This window comes from Phoca vitulina, unplaced genomic scaffold (genome assembly GCF_004348235.1).
Source record: "Phoca vitulina isolate PV1807 unplaced genomic scaffold, GSC_HSeal_1.0 scaffold93, whole genome shotgun sequence".
In the NCBI taxonomy this organism is placed as follows: domain Eukaryota; kingdom Metazoa; phylum Chordata; class Mammalia; order Carnivora; family Phocidae; genus Phoca; species Phoca vitulina.
The window spans coordinates 2,760,276-2,784,945 of NW_022589796.1; the positions used below are offsets into that span (position 1 = coordinate 2,760,276).

Sequence of the window (24,670 nt, forward strand, 5' to 3'; positions counted from 1 at the left end):
GCAGAATACATTCGAGCTTCCCAATGAAGGCCATGATTTGTTCCCCTAGAAAATCTGATGGGAATGAGATCTGAGAGGTCCAGTGGCCCATCCAGTGTTAGTCAGACAGTGGCTGAGCTGGGATTCGAACCCAGAACTGGGTATGGTAATCCTGCATTCATTTGGTTTTCTTTCTTTCTTCCTTTTTTTTTTCTTTCTGAATTTCTCCTCTCTCCAGTGCTGCATAGGGCCTGGCATCAATGGGCTCTCTTCCTGTTACTTTATTTTCAAAGCCACGGTGCGCCACTAAAGGATTTTGTTCTGTGGCTTGTATTTGCAGAACACTGACTTTTGGTAGGATAGTCTAACCTAATCTGCGGATAGACCTTATTCCTATTTTGCCAACTGTCATAATACTGTCATAAGAAAGGGAGAAAAAATCTTCCAGTTCAGGATCCAGTCCAGGTTCTCCTGTTGCATTTAGCAGTCGTGAATCTTTAGTCTCTCCATCTGGAACAGTTCCCCGGTCCGTCTGGGTTCTTACATTCCCTTAATATTTTGAAGAGCACAGTCCGGTTATGTTGTTGAGCCTCTCGAGTTGGATTTGTCTGCTACTTCGCACGCTGAGATACAGGTTATGCATTTGGGGCAGGAAGACAGCAGAAGGGATGCCCCTTCTCAGTTCGTCGTGTCAGGGGGCACATGTCCTTTTACTGGTGATGTTCACTTTGATCACTTGATTGCAGTGGTGACTGCCTGGTTTCTTCACTTGAAAGTTACTGTTTTTCCCTATCTGGGAAGGTACTTTGAGATTATGTAAATCTGCTTCTTATCAAACTCTCCAGTTTTCACATCGGCTTATGATGCTTTCAACTTAGTACCATGATGGTGGTGAATGATGGTTGTGTGAATTCTGTCATTCCTTCCACACCACGCTTCTCCAATAGAGTGGGTCTTCTATTTTAAGGATGATCTTATCTATATGGACTCTTAACATTCTTATTCTATAGATTATAACCCTTTATTTTTATTTATTTAAATGCTGAAGTATCCTCTATTTGGCCAATGGGAAAAGCCCTTTAACCTGGCTCCTGTGTCTTGTTAATCCACCCCCTTCATTCTTTCCGCACTTTCTTAATTTCTAGCAGGAGATGTTCTAGGCTCATCTTGCCCTTCCCAGCACTAGGATTCATAATTTCTCCAAGGAGCCCTGTTCTTTCTGGTGGAGAATGGTATTTAGAAACCAAGATCCTGCCCTAGGTATCACTGGGCCCTCCCAGTGGACAGAGCTAGGAGATTTTAATATGTGTATGTGTGAATATGCATCTATCTTGGTCTTTTTATATCCCATCTATGTGTGTGCGTTTATTTATTTATTTATTTTTATAATTATATAGTTCTTTATTTTTAAGATTTTATTTATTTGAGAGAGATGGGGGGGTTGCAGAGGGAAAGGGAGAAGCATGCGGGGCTCTATCCCAGAACCCTGGAATCATGACCTGAGCTGAAGGTAGATGCTTAACTGAGCAACCCAGGTGCCCCTCACCTATGTGCATTTACAACCATGAGGTAACCACATGATTCATGATTTATTCTAGCATTCCTTCTTTCCATACAGTTGACCTTTGAACCACATGGGTTTGAATTGCACAGGTCCTTCTGTGCAGGTTGTGTTTTTTAATTTTTTTTAAATAAATACAGTATAGCACTGTGAAAGTCCTTTCTCTTCCTTACGATTTTTCTAATATTTTCTTTTCTCTAACTTTATTATAAGAATACAGGATATAATGCATATAACCACAAAATATGTGTTAATCGAATGTGTTAATCAGGGAGACTTCTGGTCAGAAGGAGACTGTTAGTAGTTAAGTTTTGGGGGAGTCAAAAGTTATACCTAGATTTGCAACTGCAGGAGAGATGGGGGGGCAGTGTCATCACCCCTAACTCCCATGTTATTCAACGGTCAACTGTACTTGTAACTCCTTTCCCCAAGAGTAAGAAGCTTGGCTCCCATTCTCCCCAGTATATTTATTTGCTCAATTCCCTAGAATATATATAGCATAGGGGCTTAAAAATTGGTAACTTCTTATCTCTGTTAAAACAAAACAACCCTAGTAGTTCAGTATGTGTTTATAGCTCCTTTTGTCTTTAGCCTGAGGATGATACAATCAAAGATCTGTATTCAGAAGTTACCTTTCATCCCTTTTCAGTGTGGTTACATTATTATTTGAAATACAGGTTAGGTTTTTTTTTTTTTTCTTTACTCCATTTTAGGGCTTCCCTCCCATTCTTACGGATTTTGTGTTTGGGGTTGGAGGCTGCTGTCCGTTTCTAGTGTATGAAACCATAACAAAGCTCCGCGAGTCAGAACGGTAGCGCAGGTGACTGGCCGCCAGCCCGGCTACGTTCCAGGAGGTGCGGCCCTTCGCCCACGAGAGGCACGACCGACCTGGCCGTGGGCCTGCTTCCCACAGAACGGTTCGCCGAGCTCCGCCTTCTCTGCCTTAACCATTCCCTGCCCCCCACCCCCGTCCGGAAAGACGCGGGGCCTGTGACCTTCTGGCCGTGGAGGGACAGCCGCAGGCCACCCGTCCACAGGCTGGGGGAGCAGGATTCTCTGCGGGCGGTGAGGACTGGCCTTTACACCGCGGTCGCCGAGCTCGGAGCGGAAATGGCCCGTTCCCGCCCGCGAAACAGGAGGCGCTCGCGAAGAGCAGCTCCTGGCCGGGTCAGCGCGTGGGAGCGAGCGGTGGCCGGTGCGCGCCGACCGCATGGCCGTGTGCGTCCTCGGGCACGTCACTTGACCTCTTCGGGCTCTGGAGTCAGACCTCTTGGGTTCACATTCTGATTCCGCCATTCCCCAGCCCCCGACGTCTGGTCCGCACTCTCTGGGCCTCCGGGCCGCGCTCATGAGTCCGTTAACACGCGGGAAACCTCAGACCAGGACCTGTGCGTACTGGGTGCTCAGGAATTGTTCGCTCTTGGCAGCCATCAACCACAGAAGAAATGCCTATGGGACGTTGTGAGGTCTAACTAAGATAATGTAAAGTGCTTATCCTAGGTACTCCATAAATTTTAATCCCGTGAGTTTAGAAATAGAATGGAGTTTTTAAATGTCTTTGACTTTTCAGGAAGGAAGCTGGCACTTCGGTGCTATTTTGTGTTGAGGTAACTGCGTGGACAGGAGTGCCCTGGGAGTTGTTTCCATCTAGAAAGGCGGTGTCCTCGTGTTCTGAGCCAGCGCATCCCCGGCTGCCCGAATCTCGTCTGCTCATTCATTCAGCCAAGTTGATGGATATCTTCACTCTTGCCAGAGTTTCTAAATTGTGTCGCATGTGGTCTCCTAGGTTGGAAAGAGGACTCCCTCCCTGTAGCAGTTCTGAGTTTATTATTCACTCAAGGAAGTGGCCGCCTGACCTTTCACGACACGCACATTGTCATCTGAGGGCGTGCAGCCAAACGTGACACAGTCACAGGCTTCCTTGCGTCATCAAAACCATCCTCAGGGCTGAGCAAGTAGTGGGATCTGGCTTTCAGTAGCCGCGGTGCATGGACACTGCCCAGCTCCGGTTTCTGCGCCCAGGGGATGAGGAGGAGGAGGATTATTAACAATAATAGCAAACATCTAGTGTTATAACCAGGTGCCAGGCACTGTGCTGAGGTTTAAAAGTAGCATGATATGCATTCCTTACAGCAGCCCTACGAGCTAAGAGCTCTGGATCCTGCCTTTTACAGAAGGGGAAACCGAAGCACAGAAATACCAAGTAATACACTGAGATCACGTGGTGTCGCAAGGGGCGTAAGTGCGCCCCTAGCGGCCTGACTGCAGAGCGCCCGGCCAGGAGGCCGCGGAGGCCGGGACTGAAGGCAGAAGACCGAGTTCATCATCATCAGTGACCCACGGCAGGCAGGACACTGATGCCATCTGGCTTTCTCGTGCACTCAGTATAGACATTTCCTCTCCAGTGAAGTCGATGCCGCTCCCTCACTCCCCGCTTTTGATTTTTACCCAGTCTTTGTTTTCTAGAAATGTGGCAGGACCTGCTTAGCATGCTTAGCAGAGCAGTGGGAAATGCACTCAAGTGGCCAGTGCTGGCTGGGTTTTTTTGAGTTTTAGAAAGACTTAGAAGTCCTATTTCTCTTCCACGGAAAAGGGGGGGGGGCGGGGGCTTTTATGTAGCTAATTACTTCTTGCATAAGAAACAAACAAGTAGGACCAGTGAAGACCCTTTGCTAATGAGAAAACTCTGTGAAGCGCGGGCAGAGGCTGTTACAGACGTGTCAGGAAATAACTGCATTTGAGAAAAAAGTGAAATCACCAAAAATTATTAAAAGAAAGGAACTACAAACGAAATATATGGCAACATCGTGTGTGATTAGAGCAGATGAGATATCTGTTCCCAAAAAATGGCTAAATCAATAGAAAAATAAAAATAGAGCCAACATTTAGGCCAGTTTGCTGAGTGCTGAAAGCAGCGAAAAAGAGGTCTTATCCTGGGAAAGGAGGGGTGGCAAGTAGCTTCCCTAGAATTTAAGAGAACCATCTGAGATGGGGGCTGGAACCCTTTCATTAAAAACAGGTATTCTGGGACGCCTGGGTGGCTCAGTCGTTAAGCGTCTGCCTTTAGCATAGGTCTTGGTCTCAGGGTCCTGGGATCAAGCCCCGGTCGGGCTCTCTGCTCAGCAGGGAACCTGCTTCTCCCTCTGCCACTCGCCCTGCTTGTGCTGGCTCTCTCCTTCTCTCTCTCTGTCAAATAAATAAAATCTTAAAAAAAAAAAACAACCCACAGGTATTCTGTGCATGTCTGGTCTCATTCTGATGGCGGGATCTCCTGACTGTGTAACACAGCCTCACCACCTCGGTTGGCTGCCCTGCTCATTGTCAGCAACTTATTCCAGAATTCTCTTTCTGCTTCAGGTCTCTGTCCTAGGATGCCCGGACCCAGTGGTGCATGAGATTGCCTATCAATACGGAAAAAACGTGGGCATCGCCTTTCAGGTTGGTCGTCTGTTTTTTAGGAACATGGCCCATTGGCACAATGGGAAGGGCAGCGGTGACGCCTGGGCTGGCCGTCCTCCTGACATTCCTTTTTTCCGTCCACTAGCTGATAGATGACGTGTTAGACTTCACCTCATGTTCTGACCAGATGGGCAAACCAACATCAGCGGACCTGAAGCTTGGGTTAGCCACGGGCCCAGTGTTATTTGCTTGTCAACAGGTAACGTTTTCCAAACTCCCTCTGACACAGTGCTTGGTATCTTCCGGGCACAGCGGACGGGAAGGTTCAGATAAGGAAGGCGTGGGAAAGCATTTACATAAGAGACCTCAGATCTCTATTTGATCCTGGCCTCTGCCACTGAGATGTTGGGACCAGTTATGTTATTTTACTTCTAAGCTTCATCTGTGTCCTTATCTGTGACACTGAGGAGATTTACAACTTTCCTCCCAGGGCCGTAGTGAGGAGGAACGGAGATAATGTTCAAGAGGTACTTTACAGATTAAATGCTGTGTGCATTTAAGGTAGCATTATGAGGATTTCCATATATTTTTGGCACTGACAAGGTGAATGGTTTCCGCATCTTGGTTTCGGGACTGGACTTGGGATGTGCCTCAGAGCCCCTTAAAAAGGCACAGGAAGGGCCTCCGAGCATAAGAAATTCTGAGAAATTCTGCAGTTCTAGAAGTTTAATGAGACTGCTGCTCTCAGCCTTGGCCATGGCCTCAAAATGTCAAGAAGTCAGTGGAATGCACTGCTAGAACCATAGTTTCTTCCTTCTCCAGATTGAGGGACTGTCCGTTAAGGAAGGAAGTAAAGCTGCCTTCATATCCTCCTTAATGTGGATGAGAGCTTAGGAACTTGAGATGCTGCAGGGTCTGTGAGGCAGACGTTTCTAGAACCTGCTCTGGAGCCCTGCCACATTGCTTAGGGCTGGGCCAAATGTGGTTTGAAGTAAGTGGGATATTGGCTGGCATTTGGACATCTTTTTAATAGATTTTCATCTTTGTAGTATATTTAATCCAGTTAAAACTTAGCAAAGCAGTAAGATGTTCGTCACCATGCCATGAAATTAAAAATTAGCTCTTTGGTCTAAAATTTTAGTAACTCTTAGTCTTTCTGAGATTTTGCCTCTGTTCTTTCTCAGAATTTACAAAGATAAACTGTGTCTCCCATAGAACTCAGTGATTCCATTATTGAAACCAGTGACCTTGCTTTTGATCAATTTCTGATCCAAGAAAGGAGAGATCATCTTTTATCCATTGTCTAGCAGAGCTGTAACCCGGGTAATTCTCCTCGGAGGAGGCTGATGGCTTTGCGGGGGCCGGGGGGAGGGGGGGCTGCTGGGCCAGGGGACAGCTGTCAACTGAGGAACGAGGGCTCCGAACAGAGATGTTGGATTGTGGAAATACCTGTCCTCACTGCCAGGCTCTGTCCTCGCAGAATTTTGAGACAGAGGTGAGAAGGAAAAGGCGTGCTATAAATGGGTCCTTTCTCCTATGGAGACTAACTTGCCGGCCCCAAAACTCAAGGAGAATATTAAAACGTGTGCTAAGCTCTGACAAAAATTTATAAAATCCCCTTGTATACATGAAAGCATGAGCAAGGAACATTTTATTTTTTACCCACCTAAAAGCAGAGAACTCATGAGCCCTGTAAATGTAAAGGCATGCCCGAGGGTAGAAGGATCAGTCACTGCCCACCGTCTAGACAACTACGAACAGTAGTCAGCCTGCTCCAGAGACCCTGGTTAGCAAATGTGAGTGAAGATGCCTTTAGTGAAGCCCTGAGGTTATCAAAATGACTAAGGAACAGGTCTTTTCCCGAAAGAAGCTTGCAGTCTACCAAAAAGCTTTGGTTGTCATACTTTTAGAAATCTTAACAGTTACAAGTAGTCGTCCTGAGCCCCGGTGACACTAACAGCCGAGTCTGTGATTGATTGAGAATGGATGCCTCTTCTGATTGCTTCACTGTCAACATATTTCAGAAGAAACTAATTTGCTTTCCTCTACACAAAGGAGTAGTGAATAATTCTCCCTTCGGACATAGTGGGTCAAAGTCAGGGGGAAAAATGGATCACTCCTACATATGAATTAGTGAGTAATACATAAGAGATTAAAAATGCCGGGTTAAAATAAAAAAAGGGCAAGGAAAAGGAACACACAAAAGCTTACAGCATCCCAAACCACAGTGCTCTGGGTGTCTCACTGGGAAATGCAGCATCACGAGGCACCCACTCACCCTCACCAGACAGCACTGTTCCCATCTGCCCATAAGGCGGTAGGAAAAGGAATGAAAAATCGCGCAGGGCAGCCTTAGAAAAGGGAACACACAGTGAGGCTGAGCAGGAAGTGACTCTGGACAGAGCTTGTTTCCTAAGTAGACTGGCTGTTCTGTCCTGTGGCGCATAGGCAAAAGGTACTCAAAAAAGTTAAAGTTGTTTTCAAAGAAAACATCAAGTTTAGGCTCTACCGTGGATTACACGGTCAAAAAAAGGGGATTCTTGGGCCAGCAATGTGTGAAAAGATTTATGGGGCCAAAAGTGATTTTGAGTAAAACAAATTCCAAAATAACATGAGACTGTGCAGTATCTCCATTTAATGAAAGTGCAATTGTTTTCACGGTTTGCGAAGGATTCTTTCATACAGTATCTCTAATCTCACAACTCCTCTTTGTGGTAGGTATTATGCCCACTCTACAAATAAGAAAGGGATGCGCAAACTTCGCCAAAATTAGACATCTGGTAACTGGCACAGCAGACAATTAAACACCAACTCTTCTAAGACCAGTATTCCTTTCACTCCTCAATGTCCTACTATGGCCAGCACGGACGTTGATGAGAGCTTGTCTGATCCCCCGTGGGGCTTCCCACAGAGCAGGTAACTCGTGTGCTCTGGGACTGGCGACACTCCAGAAGAGCCTCTGTGTCGGCCCTCTGGATCTGTCATTAACCTGCCCATTTAGCGGAGTCCTTGTAAGATGTTTGTAATCTTTTTCCGTAGGTGGGTGAGTTTTGTCTGCCAATTCTTAGTCTTTGAGTTTTTCCATCTGCAAACTCTGAGTCTCGACCACAACAAGCAACTTTGGGAAGCCATTTTTCCTTTTTAACACAGTTACTGTCTTGAAATAGGAATTTGTTGGACCCAGCAACTTAATAGAAACTCCCTGTCTTTGGATTCACTATTTTTGACATCTCTCTAAAGAGGTTTCTGGGTAACAGTTAGTACAGGGGATTTTAAGAAAAATTTCGGGATTTCTGGAGGGGTCCCAGCGAAGACGGTGTCTTTACATCTATATGTGTATACATATTTCCTGTAAGAACAAAAACGTCATGTCAGATCTTTTAAAAGAGCATGTAAGTTGGATCTTGAGCTCTTCAGAAACAAAATAGAAGTGTTGTTTGGGTTTTTTTTTTTCATGAGATTACATTAGTTCTCAATCCTTTAAAAGATCGTTTCCTTTCTTCTGCTTCTCTTATTTGATAAGTCACCAGACCTAAATGTCATCCTTAGCCACACTTCCAGCCACCCTCAGCAGCCCCAGCCCCCGCACCAGCTGTACGGGCTTCTGTGTGACTAGCTGGTCCCCTAGCTACCCAGGTTTTGTTTGCGTAAGCTCACTACATTTATTCATCACCTTTGTAGTTTAGTTTATGGATACATTTCACAGTTAGAATATGGTTTTTCCTACGCTTCCCCCCCCCCACAAAAATTTATTTTAGAGAAAGAGAGAAAGCAGTGGGGGAGGGGCAGACTCCCCACTGAGTGTGGAGCCGGACACGGGGCTCAATCCCACCACCCCAAGATCATGACCTGAGCCGAAACCAAGAGTCAGACACTCCACCGACTGAGCCACCCAGATACCCCTGATTCGTCCTACTCTTAGAAGGTCTCCCTGTAGGCCCTCTAACTAAAACAGCCTGGACAAACAAAAATTTTCTTATTTCTCAAGAAATCTGCAAGCAGGCAACTGTTGTTCCCATCACGCTCCTCATTTCTCCTCCACGTACACAGTTAAGGGGATGGGGATGCCTAGAGGAAGAGTTCAGTATTTGCATATTAAAATTGCACACACCACATGTTTAAAGGAAGGATGTAGTCACATCGTTGCAAATATTTTCTTCAAACTTTGCTGTCTCGATGCTTTTTATAGTAAAAGGAGTCAGCACACACAGCACATTTTACCACCCTTGTTGGTACTGCAGAAAAAGCTCATATACCATAAACAAGGTAATTTTACTAGACGCCCAGGACAGTGTCCTCTCAGCTCTGAGGATATGGCCTTCCAGAAGTCCAATTTTGGAATGCGGTATTAAGACAAATGCTTACTTGATTTGGCTTTTCTACCCCTAAAATTGATTGATTTGAGCTTCCTGATGTGTTTCCTGTGAAACTTAAATTGTTCTATTCTTAAAGGCCAGTAACTAAAACAAATTACCGGTTTTAAGAACTAACCATTTGCTGGCCTTTACATTTTATAAGCATGTGAGCAGCCTCTACATGTTTAGAACTTTGTTCCAATGCATACTTTGCTCTGAAAGGAACACTCTTAATTCTTCATCTGTCATCATCCGGTTGAGGTTTTTCTATGTGTGCCCTATTTTTTCTTCTAGGATTACTAATACCGTGGTGGTGGTTACAGGACAACAACTTCAGGCTCACTGCCAGGGAAAAACTGGCAACTGCTGTAAGCACTGATGTGTCCAGAACCAAACCTATCTTACCTCTTATGTCAGGGAACCAGAAGCTGCCAGAGCTAACGGATTTCAGCTCATTTGGTTAAGCTCCCGCACGACACTGAGGAGGAGGCTAGGACCCACAGGTCATGGACGCACTCGACTATGGAGGCACCAGGACTAGAGCTCTGGTCTAGAAAATGAAGTGATCTGGTGTCCTGACTTCCTGATTTTGTTAATGGTGACGATTCTCCTGAATTGTTCCTACATGTTGCAGAATATAGATTTTTATCTTCAGTGTACCTATTTTCTTTTTTTCTCTTGGTGCCACAGCTTAACTTTGGTCGTCTTTAAAATTAACTACAGTAACGTGACTGGCCTCTCTACCTCCTGTAATTCAGTGGTTCTCAAACTTGGCTGCACATTAAAAATACCTGGAGTGCTTTTAAAATCTTGATGCCCAGGCCAGACCCCACCCCAGCCAATATAATCAGAATCTTTGGGAGCAGATCCAGGCAACCATAAGCTTCCCGACTGACCAGCATGCAGTCAACACTGAGCAGCCCCTGCTCTGACCCACTTGACGAGCTGCTGAGGTAGAACTCTGCTCATAATACCCTCTGCTCAGATACCTCAGTGTCTTTCAAGTGTCACTCAGGTTAGCACTAAAAGTAGAATGCCTAATTCCCACCCTCATCCTAGGCCACTGCTTCTCAAAATGTCAGCAGAGACCAGCAGAATCCATATCATCTGGGAATCTGTTAGAAATGCATGCTGAGGCCCCAATCCTACTGATCAAGGAAGGCCTCTGGTGATTCTGGTGCAATCTAAAGTTTGAGAACTGTAAGAGAAGCCAACAAGGAGATTTTAGGGATGTAGTTTGTTCCTTCGCTCTTTCTTACTCAGTGTTGGACCCAAGAATAGAATAGAAAGAACACCAGAATGAACAAGGATCAACAGCTGCCTCTTCTGAGCACCAGCTCAGTCCCTGGGCATGGAAAATAGATGTCTCTCTTAGCTCTGCTTCTTTAATTGCTACAATTTATTGCGCCCCCCCCACCATCTAAACATTTAATCACCTTTTGTCTTTTCGTATTGTTACAAACTTAGTGTTAGATCATTTGATTTTCACAAGAGCAATAAATATTTTTTCTTTATGGTTAGTTCCCAGAAATGAATGCTATGATAATGAGACGGTTCAGTTTGCCTGGAGATGTGGACAGAGCTCGACAATATGTATTACAGGTATGATTATTTTACAAAGAAATAAGGCCGGAGCAGGTACAACACTGCCAAGTTCTTTAACCAAATAATGTAACAAATTTTAGATACAAAACCAAGTGTGGTCAATTCTTGACTTGACAAAAACTGAGAAAGAGAAACTTGTAATTCTTTTTTCCTCTAGAATTTTTTTTTAATTTTTATTATGTTATGTTAATCACCATACATTACATTATTAGTTTTTGGTGTAGTGTTCCATGATTCATTGTTTGCATATAACACCCAGTGCTCCATGCAGGACGTGCCCTCTTTAATAACCATCACCAGGCTAACCCATCCCCCCACCCCCCTCCCTTCTATCTAAAGACTAATTTAAGTGGCCTTGGGTAAGGTTTTGGACACTGGGATTTTTTTTTAAAGCTAGCCAAGTGATTCTAATGTGTAGTAGGGGCTGAGTCCCACTGGTTTGAAACCAGTCTTCCCCAAATCCACTGGCAGGCAGCACTGCTGTCCTCCAGTCACCCAGACACGCCTCCTGGTGCAGGCTCTCATCTTTGCCACCACCAGGTTATCAGGTGCTCGCAGCTGTCACCTCAGTATTGGCCGTCCTTAGTCCCTCAAGAAAAGAGCCCACAGAGGCGGACTGTTTCACCTTCAGCGGCTGTGAGCTTATTTCAGATACACTGCCACATATCCTCAGAACTTTTCTGTAGAAGCCAGATCTTTTTTACATTTTTTTTTTTTTTAAAGATTTTATTTATTTGACAGAGACAGTGAGAGAGGGAACACAAGCAGGGGGAGTGGGAGAGGGAGAAGCAGGCCTCCCGCAGAGCAGGGAGCCAGATGCGGGGCTCGATCCCAGGACTCTGGGATCATGACCTGAGCCAAAGGCAGACGCCCAACGACTGAGCCACCCAGGCGCCCCATTTTGTACATATTCTCACTTTTGATAACTATCTTTTGAGAATGAGCTGTTTCCAAAATCCAAACCCAAAGTCATCTGGAGCCAGTAGATATAATGAATGAGATGGGGTGAGCAGTTTTTAGTAAGCTAATGTGTGGTCTGATCTATGGTTAGTGCAGTACTTAAAAGAATTCCAAATAATTACCTTCAGACTTCCAAAAAGCAAGACCCCCTCCAAAGGATGTATTTCCCTTAACTAACTCTCTATATTGTTAAGCATCACCACCTCTTTGGAGGGTAGTTTGGCAGTACTATTAAAAACTCAGTATGAGAGGGGCGCCTGGGTGGCTCAGATGGTTGAGCGTCTGCCTTCGGCTCAGGTCTTGATCCCAGCATCCTGGGATCGAGTCCCGCATCTGGCTCCCTGCTAGGCGGGGAGCCTGCTTCTCCCTCCCTTCTGCCTCTGCCTCTCTCTCTCTCTCTCTGACTCTCATGAATAAATAAATAAAACATTTAAAAAAAAATAAAAATAGAAACTCAGTATGAGAAGGGGCTGTAGCTGATAAAGAGGTCAATGTACCTGGGAGAGGTTCTGGTGTCAGAAATAGTATTACTGAAGGCTGAAGTGAGAAGTGGGACTGAAAAGAGGGAAAATTAACTGTTGCTCTTAGCAAAACAGTGAAGAAGATCCAGCAAGCCTAGGCAGAAATGCATTTAGAAAGGTACAAGAATGCTCTTAAATTCTCCAAAGACCTCTAAATCCTAGCACCCTTCACCCAGAGCTCCTTCCTAATCCCTATTCGTTTATTAAATATGAATGGATTAGGATTTACTTAGTAGGATTACTAAATGGTTGATTAAAGCTTGCTGAGTGAGACCAAGGTAAACAGAAATACTCAGGGAAAAAGATAAACAGGAATACTCAGGGAAAAATATTAATAGGGGTGGAAAAATACTGTATCCCTAGAACTATTAAAAAAAAAAAAAAAAAACAGTACAAGCTCTAAAAAAGTCTAAATGATTGTGAAAAACTAGCTCCAAAGGAGGGTTACAACGTGATATGAGCAAATCTTCAAAAACGTAAACAGCAAGGAAAGAAAATGAGAAAAGCTTTGAGAGGATCAGTACGATGGGTGTTTCAGGAAGAGAATCCAAAAAGAAATTAAAGAGTGGTTAGGAGAAGAGTTCAAAACTGGCTCAGTGTATAGCAAAAACCCTGGATGCTAGAAGGCAGTAGGCAAGGCCTTCCAAATGATGAGGAAACTTTTTTTTTTTTTTTAATGTATTTATTTGACAGAGAGAGAGAGAGACAGCAAGAGAGGGAACACAAGCAGGGGGAGTGGGAGAGAGAGGAGCAGGCTTCCCGCCGAGCAGGAAGCCCGATGTGGGGCTCGATCCCAGGACCCTGGGATCATGACCCGAGCCGAAGGCAGATACCCCACGACTGAGCCACCCAGGCACCCCGATGAGGAAACATTTTAAACCTACAATTCTGTATCCATTCAAACCATTCATTACATATGAATGCAGAAGTCATCATCACACTTATACTATAAAGTTGACTTCCAGTACCCATTCTCTGAGTGAGTTATCTGTGGATGTATTTCGGTAACAACATGGAAACACCATGAAAGAGAAAGCTGTGGGCACTCAAACCAGTGGAATGAACTAGAGTTTGATGGAAACCTGCTGGGGATGGCAGCTGTCTGTTAGAGCTGGAAGGCGGTCAGTCTAAGCAGCAAACAGAATGATGAAGGCAGCGGAAAGATTATGGATCAGGCAGTTACATTCAAAAGTAGGCTTCTGTACACTAAGGCAGAGCAAACTAAAATGCATCCTATTTTGTGTCAATTGGTAAAGTACAAAAAAATCAGAGGCCTTTCAGAGTGACGTTAGGAAAATTCTGTTCTGAATGACAGCGGGCTCGTGAGCTTGGAACGATGGGGAAGGAAATGGAAGTGACAGTACATGACTTGATTCTGTAGTAAACATATCTTTACATCACGGAAACAGTGTTTTATTAGTGTTCAGCTTTAGAACCAACGTAAAAACATGGCTCCAGAAGAGAATGCAAATCTCTATGGTGTTAAAGAACACTGGTATCCTTGAGATTAAGTAGTTGGTGCTACATAAGGACAAAAGTAACTAACAGAAGAACTAAAGATAGTAATAGGATTATCAAATCAGGAGGCGTGGGGTGGGTGGGCTAAATCCTCACCTTTCTCAGCAGAAGGGCAATAGATAATAACTAAAGTTGCTAATTAAGACATTAAAACCAGCAGATAAAGCTGGTGTCTTTGGAAGAAGGGAACTGTTGATTTCCATCATATGCGCTCTTTCGTTATGTGTATGTTCTTTTTTGAACTTTAGTTTTTTTTTTACTTAAAAATTTAATACTTAAAAATAAGGGAAAGTAGGTGGCTATTTAATATTAATGAGTTAGTTGCCTTGCATGCTGATAGAATAAAAATGTGCTTCAGTCCGAGAAAAGTGCCTCAACACAGTAGGCAGAGGAAGCTGGAGTGATGAGTTGGAGAGAGGGCACTTGAGACTTAGTTTGGCTATTAACCTGATCTTGATAAAAATATATTTTAGCTCTCTATCATAGCAGGAATTTAAGAGCTGATCAGTGAGTGATGTGTCTGTCCTCTTTTGTTCTGTCCACGCCCCCCCCCCCACCAGAGTGACGGTGTACAGCAAACCACCTACCTCGCACAGCGGTACTGCCACGAAGCAGTAAGAGAGATCAGTAAACTTCGACCGTCCCCTGAAAGAGACGCCCTCATACAGCTTTCAGAAATTGTACTCACAAGAGATAAATGACAACTCTTTGTTATTTCTGGCAGCTATTTTACCAGACTGTGCCTAAAGAATTTTGTGAAATATATTTTGCTTTATGTGCAGATAACCAAAAATCATTTCAAAAAATCATTTCAACCTTATTGATGGGCAATTTTTTTTTTATTGACAAAATTTTTTCAGAAAACTTTTTAAATGTAATTAGACCATCCGAATCTGTCACTCTAGTCCTGTAAATTCTAATCGAGGTATCTTGATGGTTATATGTGGTATTGTTTACACTGTTAAGATCCACATGTAAAGCCATTACACAAATAAATAATCAATGTTAAAATTCAAATGGTTTATCGTGTTTCACCTTAGGAGTAAAGGTCACAAAAACTGTGAAGTCTACATTTCAATCCACATTAGATTTTAACAGTATCCAAAATTTCATATAGGAGAATGGTTTATTATAAAAGACTGTACATAAAATTTAGACAACAGGTTATATACAAAATTAAGAGAACATTCCACTTGAAAAAAATGAAAAAGGTAGCTAGCTGATCACTAGTGATACTGAAATCATGTTTAAAATTAACAAAGGCAAAATGCATATACAACAGTCACATTGATTTGATAGCAATAATGGCCTTTAATTTTCAGAAATAAATGTTTTGCACTAGTCTTACCATTTACTATGCTGTTATAAGTCTGTAACGCCCAGTACATAACTGTAATTTGAAATCCAAACAAATCCTCAATACATAGAAACCCACACTTGAGTGCTCTAATTTAATATCCTAGGCAATACAGAATTACACACAAGAAAAAAACATCCCTCCAACCTTCCCTTAAATTAAGAGGAGACACACAAAGTGCATGTGTTGCATTTCAATTATTTCAAAAGACAATATAAATCTGTTGGTCAGGTATATTCCCTGTTCACTGATTAATACATGATCCACCTTTTTATGAATTATTTTCTTTTTAAAACCTTTTTAAGTTGCTAGTGCCAGGTAATGGATTAAATAGCGCCTATTCAAAAGTCAGTTGCACCCACTTCTACAAAAACAACATGTAAAAGATACTTATAATTTCCTTTCATTGAACCCAGTATACAACAATCCACTGGAAAACCGAAGGACTGATACGGCAAGCCCTTAAGAATTTTACTTACAGAATGTGCACACTTTAACACATTTTCTTAGCTCTGAAAAAGTTACTTTAGAAAAGGAATTCAGTAGATTGACTTGTAAATACCCATCTCAGATTTTAAATCTGCAAAAATCAGTCACTGCCATTGGGACAGGTTGAGATAAGGCTAATATTTTTTTCCAAGTTAATATATTGAGAAAATAGAACCATAATTCTGCAATAAATCAGTATCTTTTATTTACTCATTTATTTATTCATTTATTTATTTATTTTAAAAGCAAACCAGTGAATGAAAGGACAAAAACCTTTGGTTCACTTATATATTTATGAATGGAAAAAATTTATAATGCAAATTCACTCATTAAAAAACTTAGGTACAAATTACAACATTACAGATAACCCTTTGTTTTGTTTCACATGGAGACCTTAGAGACTCAATTCATTTCAAGAGACCTAAGTACGAGTACTCCAAGTAAATATTACACAAATTGGAAGCATCTTGGATTTTTTAAGTATATTTCAATACATAAATTTGTATGCATGCTTTAAACAAATAGTATATTTCAAGAATGAGAAAGTCTAAACAAAAAGTATGACCAGCACCAGGATTGAAATTTTCTGATTTTAATATTAGTCTGACATAGCGTTAGTAACCATGCTGCACTGAAACATGTAATGGTACAATCTGAATCATGATTTGTTAAATATTATACCCCACACCCCCAGAATACTTAGGCTGGTCATAAAGTTAACTGTGTAAGTAAGTACATAAGCATAATCAGTTATGGACAGCCTCTTGTATATATTGCCGTTTAGCAATACACAAACTGCCTCAAAGATGTATGCTTACAGGTAGACATTCAATTATACCAATAAAACGGCATGTCCTGAAAGAATGGGCACGTTTTAAAACATTTTAAGACAATTCTGTTAACCATAATAGTCCCACAGTATGACTGAGATTAAGAACCTACTTTAAAAGCAAAAAAATTTAATCAGTATAGTGCATGATTGATTCAACATAGTTCCCAGGGAACAGACCAGTCACTCGATTGCAGACTCCTTCATACCAGCCATCGTCATTCTTCTTTATTACGTAAATGATTGCACCCTCCATAAATGAAAGCTCATCATCCTTGTCTTTTGTATAATCATATATTGCCACAACTATGGAAAGAACAGTTGAAATACCATGGTAAGTGCACTATTTCCAACATTTAACTGTATTTTAAAATGCAATGCCAGCTAAATCTATAGTATAGCAAAACCAACTATTTGTACAAATACTGTTAATTCTTACATCAGTAAGAACAGGTAAGTCAGTGGCCAACCATGTGCCTAAATCACTGGCCTGATCATAGGACCAAATTTACAATTTGACTAGAGAGACGTCCATAGTTTCAACCAATCTATCCGGTAAAGATCCCTGAATTTTCATATTTATTAGATGTTTCATTTGTTCAAATATCGACTAAGCACCAACCACTGCAAAACACCATTTTCCAAAATACGTAGTGGGCAAAGCTACAGAGCCAATCAGTAAATCAGGTAACAACCCAACCTAATTTAAAAATACACATATCTTGGGAGGTCAATCTCATGCTACTTATCCACAGAAAATAAGCATGTAATTTATGGAGCCAAACCTAGATTGTTTAAGAGAGTATTTACATACTTTAAAGGTCAACTGGATATTTTTTTTAAAACGGGGAAATAGGTGAGCAAAGACCCATTAATTAAGACTTAGAGAACTGTTTGCGATTCTGTGGTATTTGATTATTTTGAATTCAAAATATTCACTTCCTTTGTAAACAGTACTGTGGAAAGGACAGTCATCAAAACGTTACTAGTTTTCCAAACAACTGGTTTATGAATATAATTGTTCCTTCATTCTGCCTTTATAGCCTGATAGTTCTAAAGTTATATGCAATTTTCTAGTATATGTGAAAAGAGATTTCATTACCCCATGTTATCTTTTTTCTTAAAACAGTTGTTAGGACACTTAAGATATTTTGGAACTCCCTTTTCCCCTGAGAAAGATAACTTCTCCTAATTATTCTGAATTAGTGAATTATAAATAAGGAAGACATCTGAAGTACTGATCCATAGCACCATTCACAAAATTAAAATAGGCAGCCTTTTTTTCCCTTTACAAAACTGTATTAAGTAAACTCAAGTCCATTCTCCTCCATTTTAATCCTGCAGCAGAATCATAGTTATAAGCTCACTGACCTATCCAGTTTCAAAAAAACCCAAAAACATACAGAATAAATAATACTAAATTATTATCCTGGTATTACTTTTGGCTAAATAACCATTCAAGAAAACTGAGTGATTACTAGAAAACCATTAGGAAGGAAAACAGTGTAATAATTTAGTCAGTTAACATATTACTTATTAATTTGTCAATTATTTATTAGCTTCGGTAACATTAATTTCTTTGTACTCAGAGTCACGACAGATTAGAGTTTGTGTGGTGTAGAGGACTTTCAGACTGATCATGACAAAAGCCTGACACCCTCAAAGAAGAATGAAAGCTTTCTTTTCCTCATGCTTTTAGTTTCACTTAGACAAAGAGATGGTAAGAGTACTGAACAAATTAATTGTTTCTATTCTCCAAGTCCTTTTGTAAATGAATCCTAGTCGTTCCCAACTTCACCTCCCCAATGCATATATTCTCTCATATAATTATGCTTACTGCTGAGTACTTAATCATTAACAAGTCAATGTCCATTCCACTCTCCAGAATCTTAATTCACACAAAGAGCTAAACTCCCCCTTCTGTATGTACTATAGGATTTTTTGGAACTCAAAGTTTCATACTCTAATCCTACTTCTAGATGATAAAAATTTGAAGAGAGCTACTTAGTTCCCCTGCAATCTTCTCAACTTAGAAACAATGCTTTCAACTGTTTCACATTATAGATGCACTTCCTAGATATTTTGCCTCCTGATATTCTCCTCTTGAAGACATTCCTATTTGCAGGATCTTAAAATGTGGTACTCAAAACTAGACATAGATACCAGTATAATATAATGGATATGATCAGATTGGTATATATTAGGTTACAGTTCACCTAATGTACCCTAAGAATGTGGCTTTTGGAACATTCATGTCCAAAACATTCATGATTAATATATTCAACGAAATTCCTATTAAACCAGGTCTTATTCATCTTGTGATTATAAAGGTGACTATTTAAAAAGACTTGAAATATAATCCTACTAAATCTCAACTCTCTGATTTAGACTACGGGTCAGCAAACAATGGCCCATGGCCAAATCCAAACCATTGCCTTTTTTGTAAATAAAGTTTTATTGGAACATGGACATATCCACTCACTTATGTACTGTCTATGGCTGCTTTTGTGCTGCAACAGAAGGGCTGAGTAGTTGTGACAAAAAAGACTATGGTTGGCAAAGTTAAAAGTATTTCGTTTCTGCAATACAAACGTATCAAATTATTATGTTGTACACCTGAAACAATGCTGCTGTTAACTATACCTCAATTTTTTTAAATTAAAAATATTATCTGACCTTCTACAAAACATGTGTGATGACCACTAACTTAAGACTATTATTTCAACTTGTAAAGACATTTTGTAATTCTGCTCTATTGCCCAGTGTATTAACCATTATATCATTTTAAATTGATCAATTTTTATTAGTTCCATATTAGTCCCAATTTAAAGTTAAATCTGCTTTTCTAAACCAGGAAATACAGGTACACAACTCAAGACTACTTAAGTTTATTAACCTCATAATAACCACAACATATCTCTATTTAAAGGTAGAGGAGAATCTAAACATAGACTATTCAAGATTTCCTGAACAGTATGTAGAATATTCACAGTTTAAAAATATTTAAAAAGGTACAGCCTAGAGAATGTAGTCAATGGTATTTTAATAGCTTGTACAGTGACAGACGGCAGCTACACTTGTGGTGAGCACAGCATAACCTATAGAGATGCTGAATCATATGTTGTAAACCTGAAACTAACATAACATTGTGTCAGCTATACTCAAAAAATTTAAACACACACACACACACACACACACACACACACACACAAAGGCAAACAGCAAATTCCCTTTTAGCCATGTATTCAAAACTTTGGCACAAGAGAATGCTGCTGGTCTCAAGAGCTACAGCTACTTGCTTAATGTCAATTAATCAAGTAAAGACCAATGGAAGGGAATATATTTCAAAGGCAGTCAAATGTGCTTAACTACATTACAAGCATTTTTCAAAACTTGACAAATACAGATTTTAAAACAACCCAGAGCTGGATGAAGAAAAGCAATTAACTCTCTAAAAACAGGATTTCTTTCTTTCCTACCACTAGTTTCTTAATACAAAATTATAGTGAATGTCAGGTAATTTTGATAAATTTGGATGTTAGAGTTATACATAATCTCATGAAATGAAATTCTAGTGATTATCTTCTCTTTTACAAGATCAACTAACTGAAAACCTTAACTGAGGCTCTTCCTCATGATAGTCTCAATATATTTTTAAATATTTAGATATGAAAGGTTTCTAAGAGCTTAGAAATTTTGTTTTAAATCTTTACTAATTATATAACTTTAGTAAGTCATTTAACTCCTTTTCTGTGCTTTATTTGTTTCATCTATAAAATGCAAACAGGCAAGTTCATCTCCAGCTGGAAGCCTATGTCATTTGAAAAACCACATCTAACATCGTAACATACTTTTAACTTAAAAAAATAAAGTCCATCCCTTTATATCGGAAATGTATAGGAAATAAGACTTAACTAAATTATGTTGGCTGATAAAGCTATTCAAAGGGTTGAGAAACACTGGACTGGATGTTCTTTATAGCTCTAAAATTCTATAATTAGGTTAGGTTTCCTTTACCTCAATTCAATGATGACTGTACCTTACCTTTCTCAATATAATTCTTGGGGGCCCAGGCAGGATCCCCATCTGCATATGGATCATTATACTGAACTACTGCAGCCTCTTCATCTTCATAATCCACTGGAGGTGGTGGTGGCGGAGGTGGAGAGTCATCAAACATGGGGATGTCATCTGGGGGAGGTGGTGGTGGTGGAGTTGGACTATCAGCAACTAAAAGAATTTAGATAATTAATTTGAATCAGAAATTACAGTAAATGAAAATTCATAAGTTAAAAGAATTTAAGAAAGCTCTAATTTGTATATAGCATGCACTATAATAAAACATGCAATGATTAGAAATAAAAGCTTGGCGTGTTAGAGCTTCTACTACTCTTAATAGTAATTCTGCAATAATAAAATAAGCTAAAAATGAGAGTATTAGGAAGTGCTACAAATTAATGAATGCAGGAAGTTAGGACACAATGTCTCTCTTTGTAAGGATCACAGGAGTAAAGAAGTTTCCTTACTCCAAGGCTCGGACCAGAACAAACGTCACTCTTCAGTTAGCCTACCTCCTTAAATAAGCCTTATGTCACATTTCTCATTTGGACTACTGTAAATGTTATGTATACCATTACATTTAAGGTTTGATAACCAATTCACTGTGCACATTCAGGTCCCCGATTTTAGCTTTTAGTTATCCTTTAGTTCCCTAGAAATAAGCCTCCAGTGGGTGGATATTTATTTTTGTCTGTTTTAATCGAGAAAAAAGTTGGCAGTATCAGGTCTGCTTCTATGTGTAGGTTTTCTATTCTTTTATTTAAATTTTAGTAAGAGAAATTAAATTAGAAAATAAATAATTCCAAGCTAATACAAAATCTCATTGAATATTTTCAGAAATGTCTATAATTCATAATCAACTTTTTAAATGCAGAAAACAAGCTAAGAATTTTTGCATTATTGTTAGTAAAACTTAAGTATGGGATGGGGGAAAGACTCGATCCTAAAGATCCAATTTTCTAAGAATACATCCACAATAAAGATTTTTAAAATAAAGTGTTGCAGAAAGATGTAATAACTAAAAACAAACAAAAAGGAACTTATATCATGCAAAACAATAACGACTCATACCTCAAGTTGTAGATGGGTGTGGTTACATGTATGTGTGTGATTTAAATAATCGAACAGTGAAATGAGAAAATGTCAGGCTAGAGCTCCCTCAACTATTATGATACCAGCTAACAAGTGCTCCCAATATTAAGGAATTCAAAGCTAGAACACACAACTAATTCTTAATTTGAATTTCTGATCCACAAATTTCTTTGAAAGTTAAAGATGTGAAAATGTTTGGGGCGCCTGGGTGGCTCAGTTGGTTAAGCGGCTGCTTTCGGCTCAGGTCATGATCCTGGAGTCCCGGGATCGAGTCCCACATCGGGCTCCCTGCTTAGCAGGGAGTCTGCTTCTCCCTCTGACCCTCCCCCCTCTTGTGCTCTCTCTCTCTCTCTCATTCTCTCTCAAATAAATAAAATCTTAAAAAAAAAACGTGAAAATGTTTTGACACAAATTGATACAAAGAATTCTATAATATCTGCAGGGGAGAAACTCAGAATACCAACATACTAACTCAAATGCCAATTTCTGGGGCTATTTATGTAATCAAAGCATGCAGTCATAATCTATTTGTAATACAGGTTTTAAAGTTTACTCCTCCCTATTTGGAATAACGTGCTGAGAATATAACCAAGGGATCCAAACTTAGAACAGATATGGATAATAGCCCTACTTCCATAACCACTTTAATTCTGTGATTTTTATTGGATCCTATCAGGGGACGAGAAAGACTATGAGAAAATAAATCCTGTGTAGTGATGCTCATTCTGAAGGCTATCAAGCAGGTCTACAATTTATTTTTCCATCCAATGCTTGGATCCTTTTTGCCCCTACTTTCTCCACAAAGCTTTCTAATATTATTGAGAGGAGAAAAAAATGGGTATGAATCCATCCTAACATCAAAGAGCCACAGCTCATATCCTTAATTTGGCTTAATGATAAATTGTATGTTTGCCTGAATCCCTAAATTGCATTTACTCTGACTTATACGTAACTTACCAATTTCATGTTTTCACTCAATTGTCTTCATGTCCAACTGCTGTGAATCTACACTGGCTTATCTCCAAATCATATATACACAAGAGCAGAAGTCTGGTCAATCTAATTCTCTATGCATAATCCTTTGTCTAGCACCACACATAATTAGTTCAAAAATGCTTCCTGATGTTAATCATAAACAGATGTAAACACATGGACTTTTTTAGGGGCTCATGTCTTAAACTGAAGCACATTTAGTACGTTAACTGCCACAGGCATTTATTATCACCAATTTTGAGTGCCACAGGAAACTGCATATTTAAGAGAAGAACACAGAAAATTCGTACTCCATAAAACATGTAAAATACTGATATATAGTTTATAATCAATCTTCCTAACATGCCTTCAAAGAAAATAGATCCTAAATAAAGCTGCACATTCTGCAGCACAAGGAGAATAACTGATTCCAGTTCATAAGTCTGAGGAAAAGAACTAAAATAAAATATTAAGTACCATGGTCCTCCTTAGCAAAAACCATGCATGCCCAGAACTGTATACATTAATACTGAGTTTCTATCAAAAAAAAAAAAAAAAAAGTTGGGGTGCCAGAGTGGCTGTCAGTTAAGCTTCTGCCTTGGGCTCAGGTCATGATCTCAGGGTCCTGGGATAGAGCCTTCCTGCTCGGTGGGGGGGGGGGGGGGGGGGGGTTTGCTTCTTCCTCTCCCTCTCCTTCAGCTGGTGTGCGCGTGCTCTCTCTCTCCCCCTCGTGCTTACTCTCCCTCTAATAAATAAGTAAAATCTTTAAAAAAAAAAAAAAAAAAAGGAGTTACCAAAATGCTAGTCAATATGCTTTGGCCCCACTAAATGGATGTTTATTATGGCTATCTTAAAATATTTCCTCCCCCTTTTTGACTGTAAGGCAGCTCAAGTTTTTAAACTCTTACAGCATTAAGGACTGGCAATTTACCCTTATTCACGTCTTCTTAAAAAAATAAGATTCACATTTTTTTTTATAAGTTTAAACATACTGGAGTTTTCAAACAAATGTTAACAATAAGGACAGTTTACACTCAGAAATTTCAACATTTTGGAACTACAACATTTTATAAAAAGCCCATTCAATTATACATGTTTCTTAAAGGTACAAACTTTGTCTTAGACTATTTGTACTCTTCTCAGAGCCTAGGACATAACACTGAATAAACAATTATTTGACTGGAGGAAGGGAGGAAATGTGGAGAATTACACAACAGAGTCAGCAAAAGCTGAACAATGGAATTTGCCACACTGTATTCTCCTGGAAGATGGGGTAATCATGTGGGTTACACATTTGTTCAAACCATTCTAAAATTTATTTGCATGGCAATGATCCCACGTGAAGTAAATCACTACTAGACCACCTTACCATCTCAATCTCAACAGCTATTTTGGCCTAGTACAATTCAGTAATGGTGGTATTTTTTTATTTTGTCAAGTAACATTCACTCTGATTGTGCAGTTAGGATTATACATCTTCTGGAACCTCAAGGTAATCAGGCAGCAATATAAACTATTCTATCCTAATCAAATCCATATATTCAAAAGAATTTCCAAAAATCATTAACCTGACCTCCCTGAGAGAACACCTAAAAGCGGACAGATGTGTTTATTTAAAAATATTCCTCATGGGCCTGCATGTAGCCAAAACACAAAAGAGGGCTCGCCATTATCACTCTCGCATGGATAACCTGGATGTAAATTACTTATTCTTGCAAATTCATTCTTATCCTAACAACAAATCTTTATATAGGTTCAAAATTACTTCTGTATAAAAATCTGAGGCTTCAGGGCGCCTGCGTGGCTCAGTTGTTAAGCGTCTGCCTTCGGCTCAGGTCATGATCCTAGGGTCCTGGGATCGAGCCCCGCATCGGGCTGCCTGCTCGGCAGGAAGCCTGCTTCTCCCTCTCCTGCTCCCCCTGCTTGTGTTCCCTCTCTCGCTGTGTCTCTGTCAAATAAATAAATAAAATCTTT

General features: G+C 40.3%; 2 protein-coding genes across 8 annotated transcripts in view; one reads left to right on the top strand and one right to left on the bottom strand.

Moving 5' to 3' along the window:
• The window catches only part of PDSS1 (decaprenyl diphosphate synthase subunit 1), a 42,185-nt gene extending 27,270 nt beyond the window's left edge, over window positions 1–14,915 (top strand). For 3 of the 4 annotated variants that reach the window (XM_032396705.1, XM_032396706.1, XM_032396708.1), the window contains 4 exons: window positions 4,898–4,978; window positions 5,085–5,198; window positions 10,816–10,896; window positions 14,459–14,915. In XM_032396705.1, the coding sequence (XP_032252596.1) occupies window positions 4,898–4,978; window positions 5,085–5,198; window positions 10,816–10,896; window positions 14,459–14,599 (417 nt within the window). In that variant the 3' untranslated portion in view covers window positions 14,600–14,915. Of the gene's footprint in view, window positions 1–4,897; window positions 4,979–5,084; window positions 5,199–7,657; window positions 8,735–10,815; window positions 10,897–14,458 lie in introns of those variants that run through there. The other variant, XM_032396707.1, reaches the window with a different exon arrangement.
• Window positions 14,719–24,670, bottom strand: part of ABI1 (abl interactor 1) — a 133,842-nt gene continuing 123,890 nt past the window's right edge. For all 4 annotated transcript variants that reach the window (XM_032396701.1, XM_032396703.1, XM_032396702.1 and 1 more), the window contains 2 exons: window positions 20,618–20,803; window positions 14,719–16,879 (listed from right to left, as the gene is read on the bottom strand). In XM_032396701.1, the coding sequence (XP_032252592.1) occupies window positions 16,704–16,879; window positions 20,618–20,803 (362 nt within the window). In that variant the 3' untranslated portion in view covers window positions 14,719–16,703. The remainder of the gene's footprint in view (window positions 16,880–20,617; window positions 20,804–24,670) is intronic.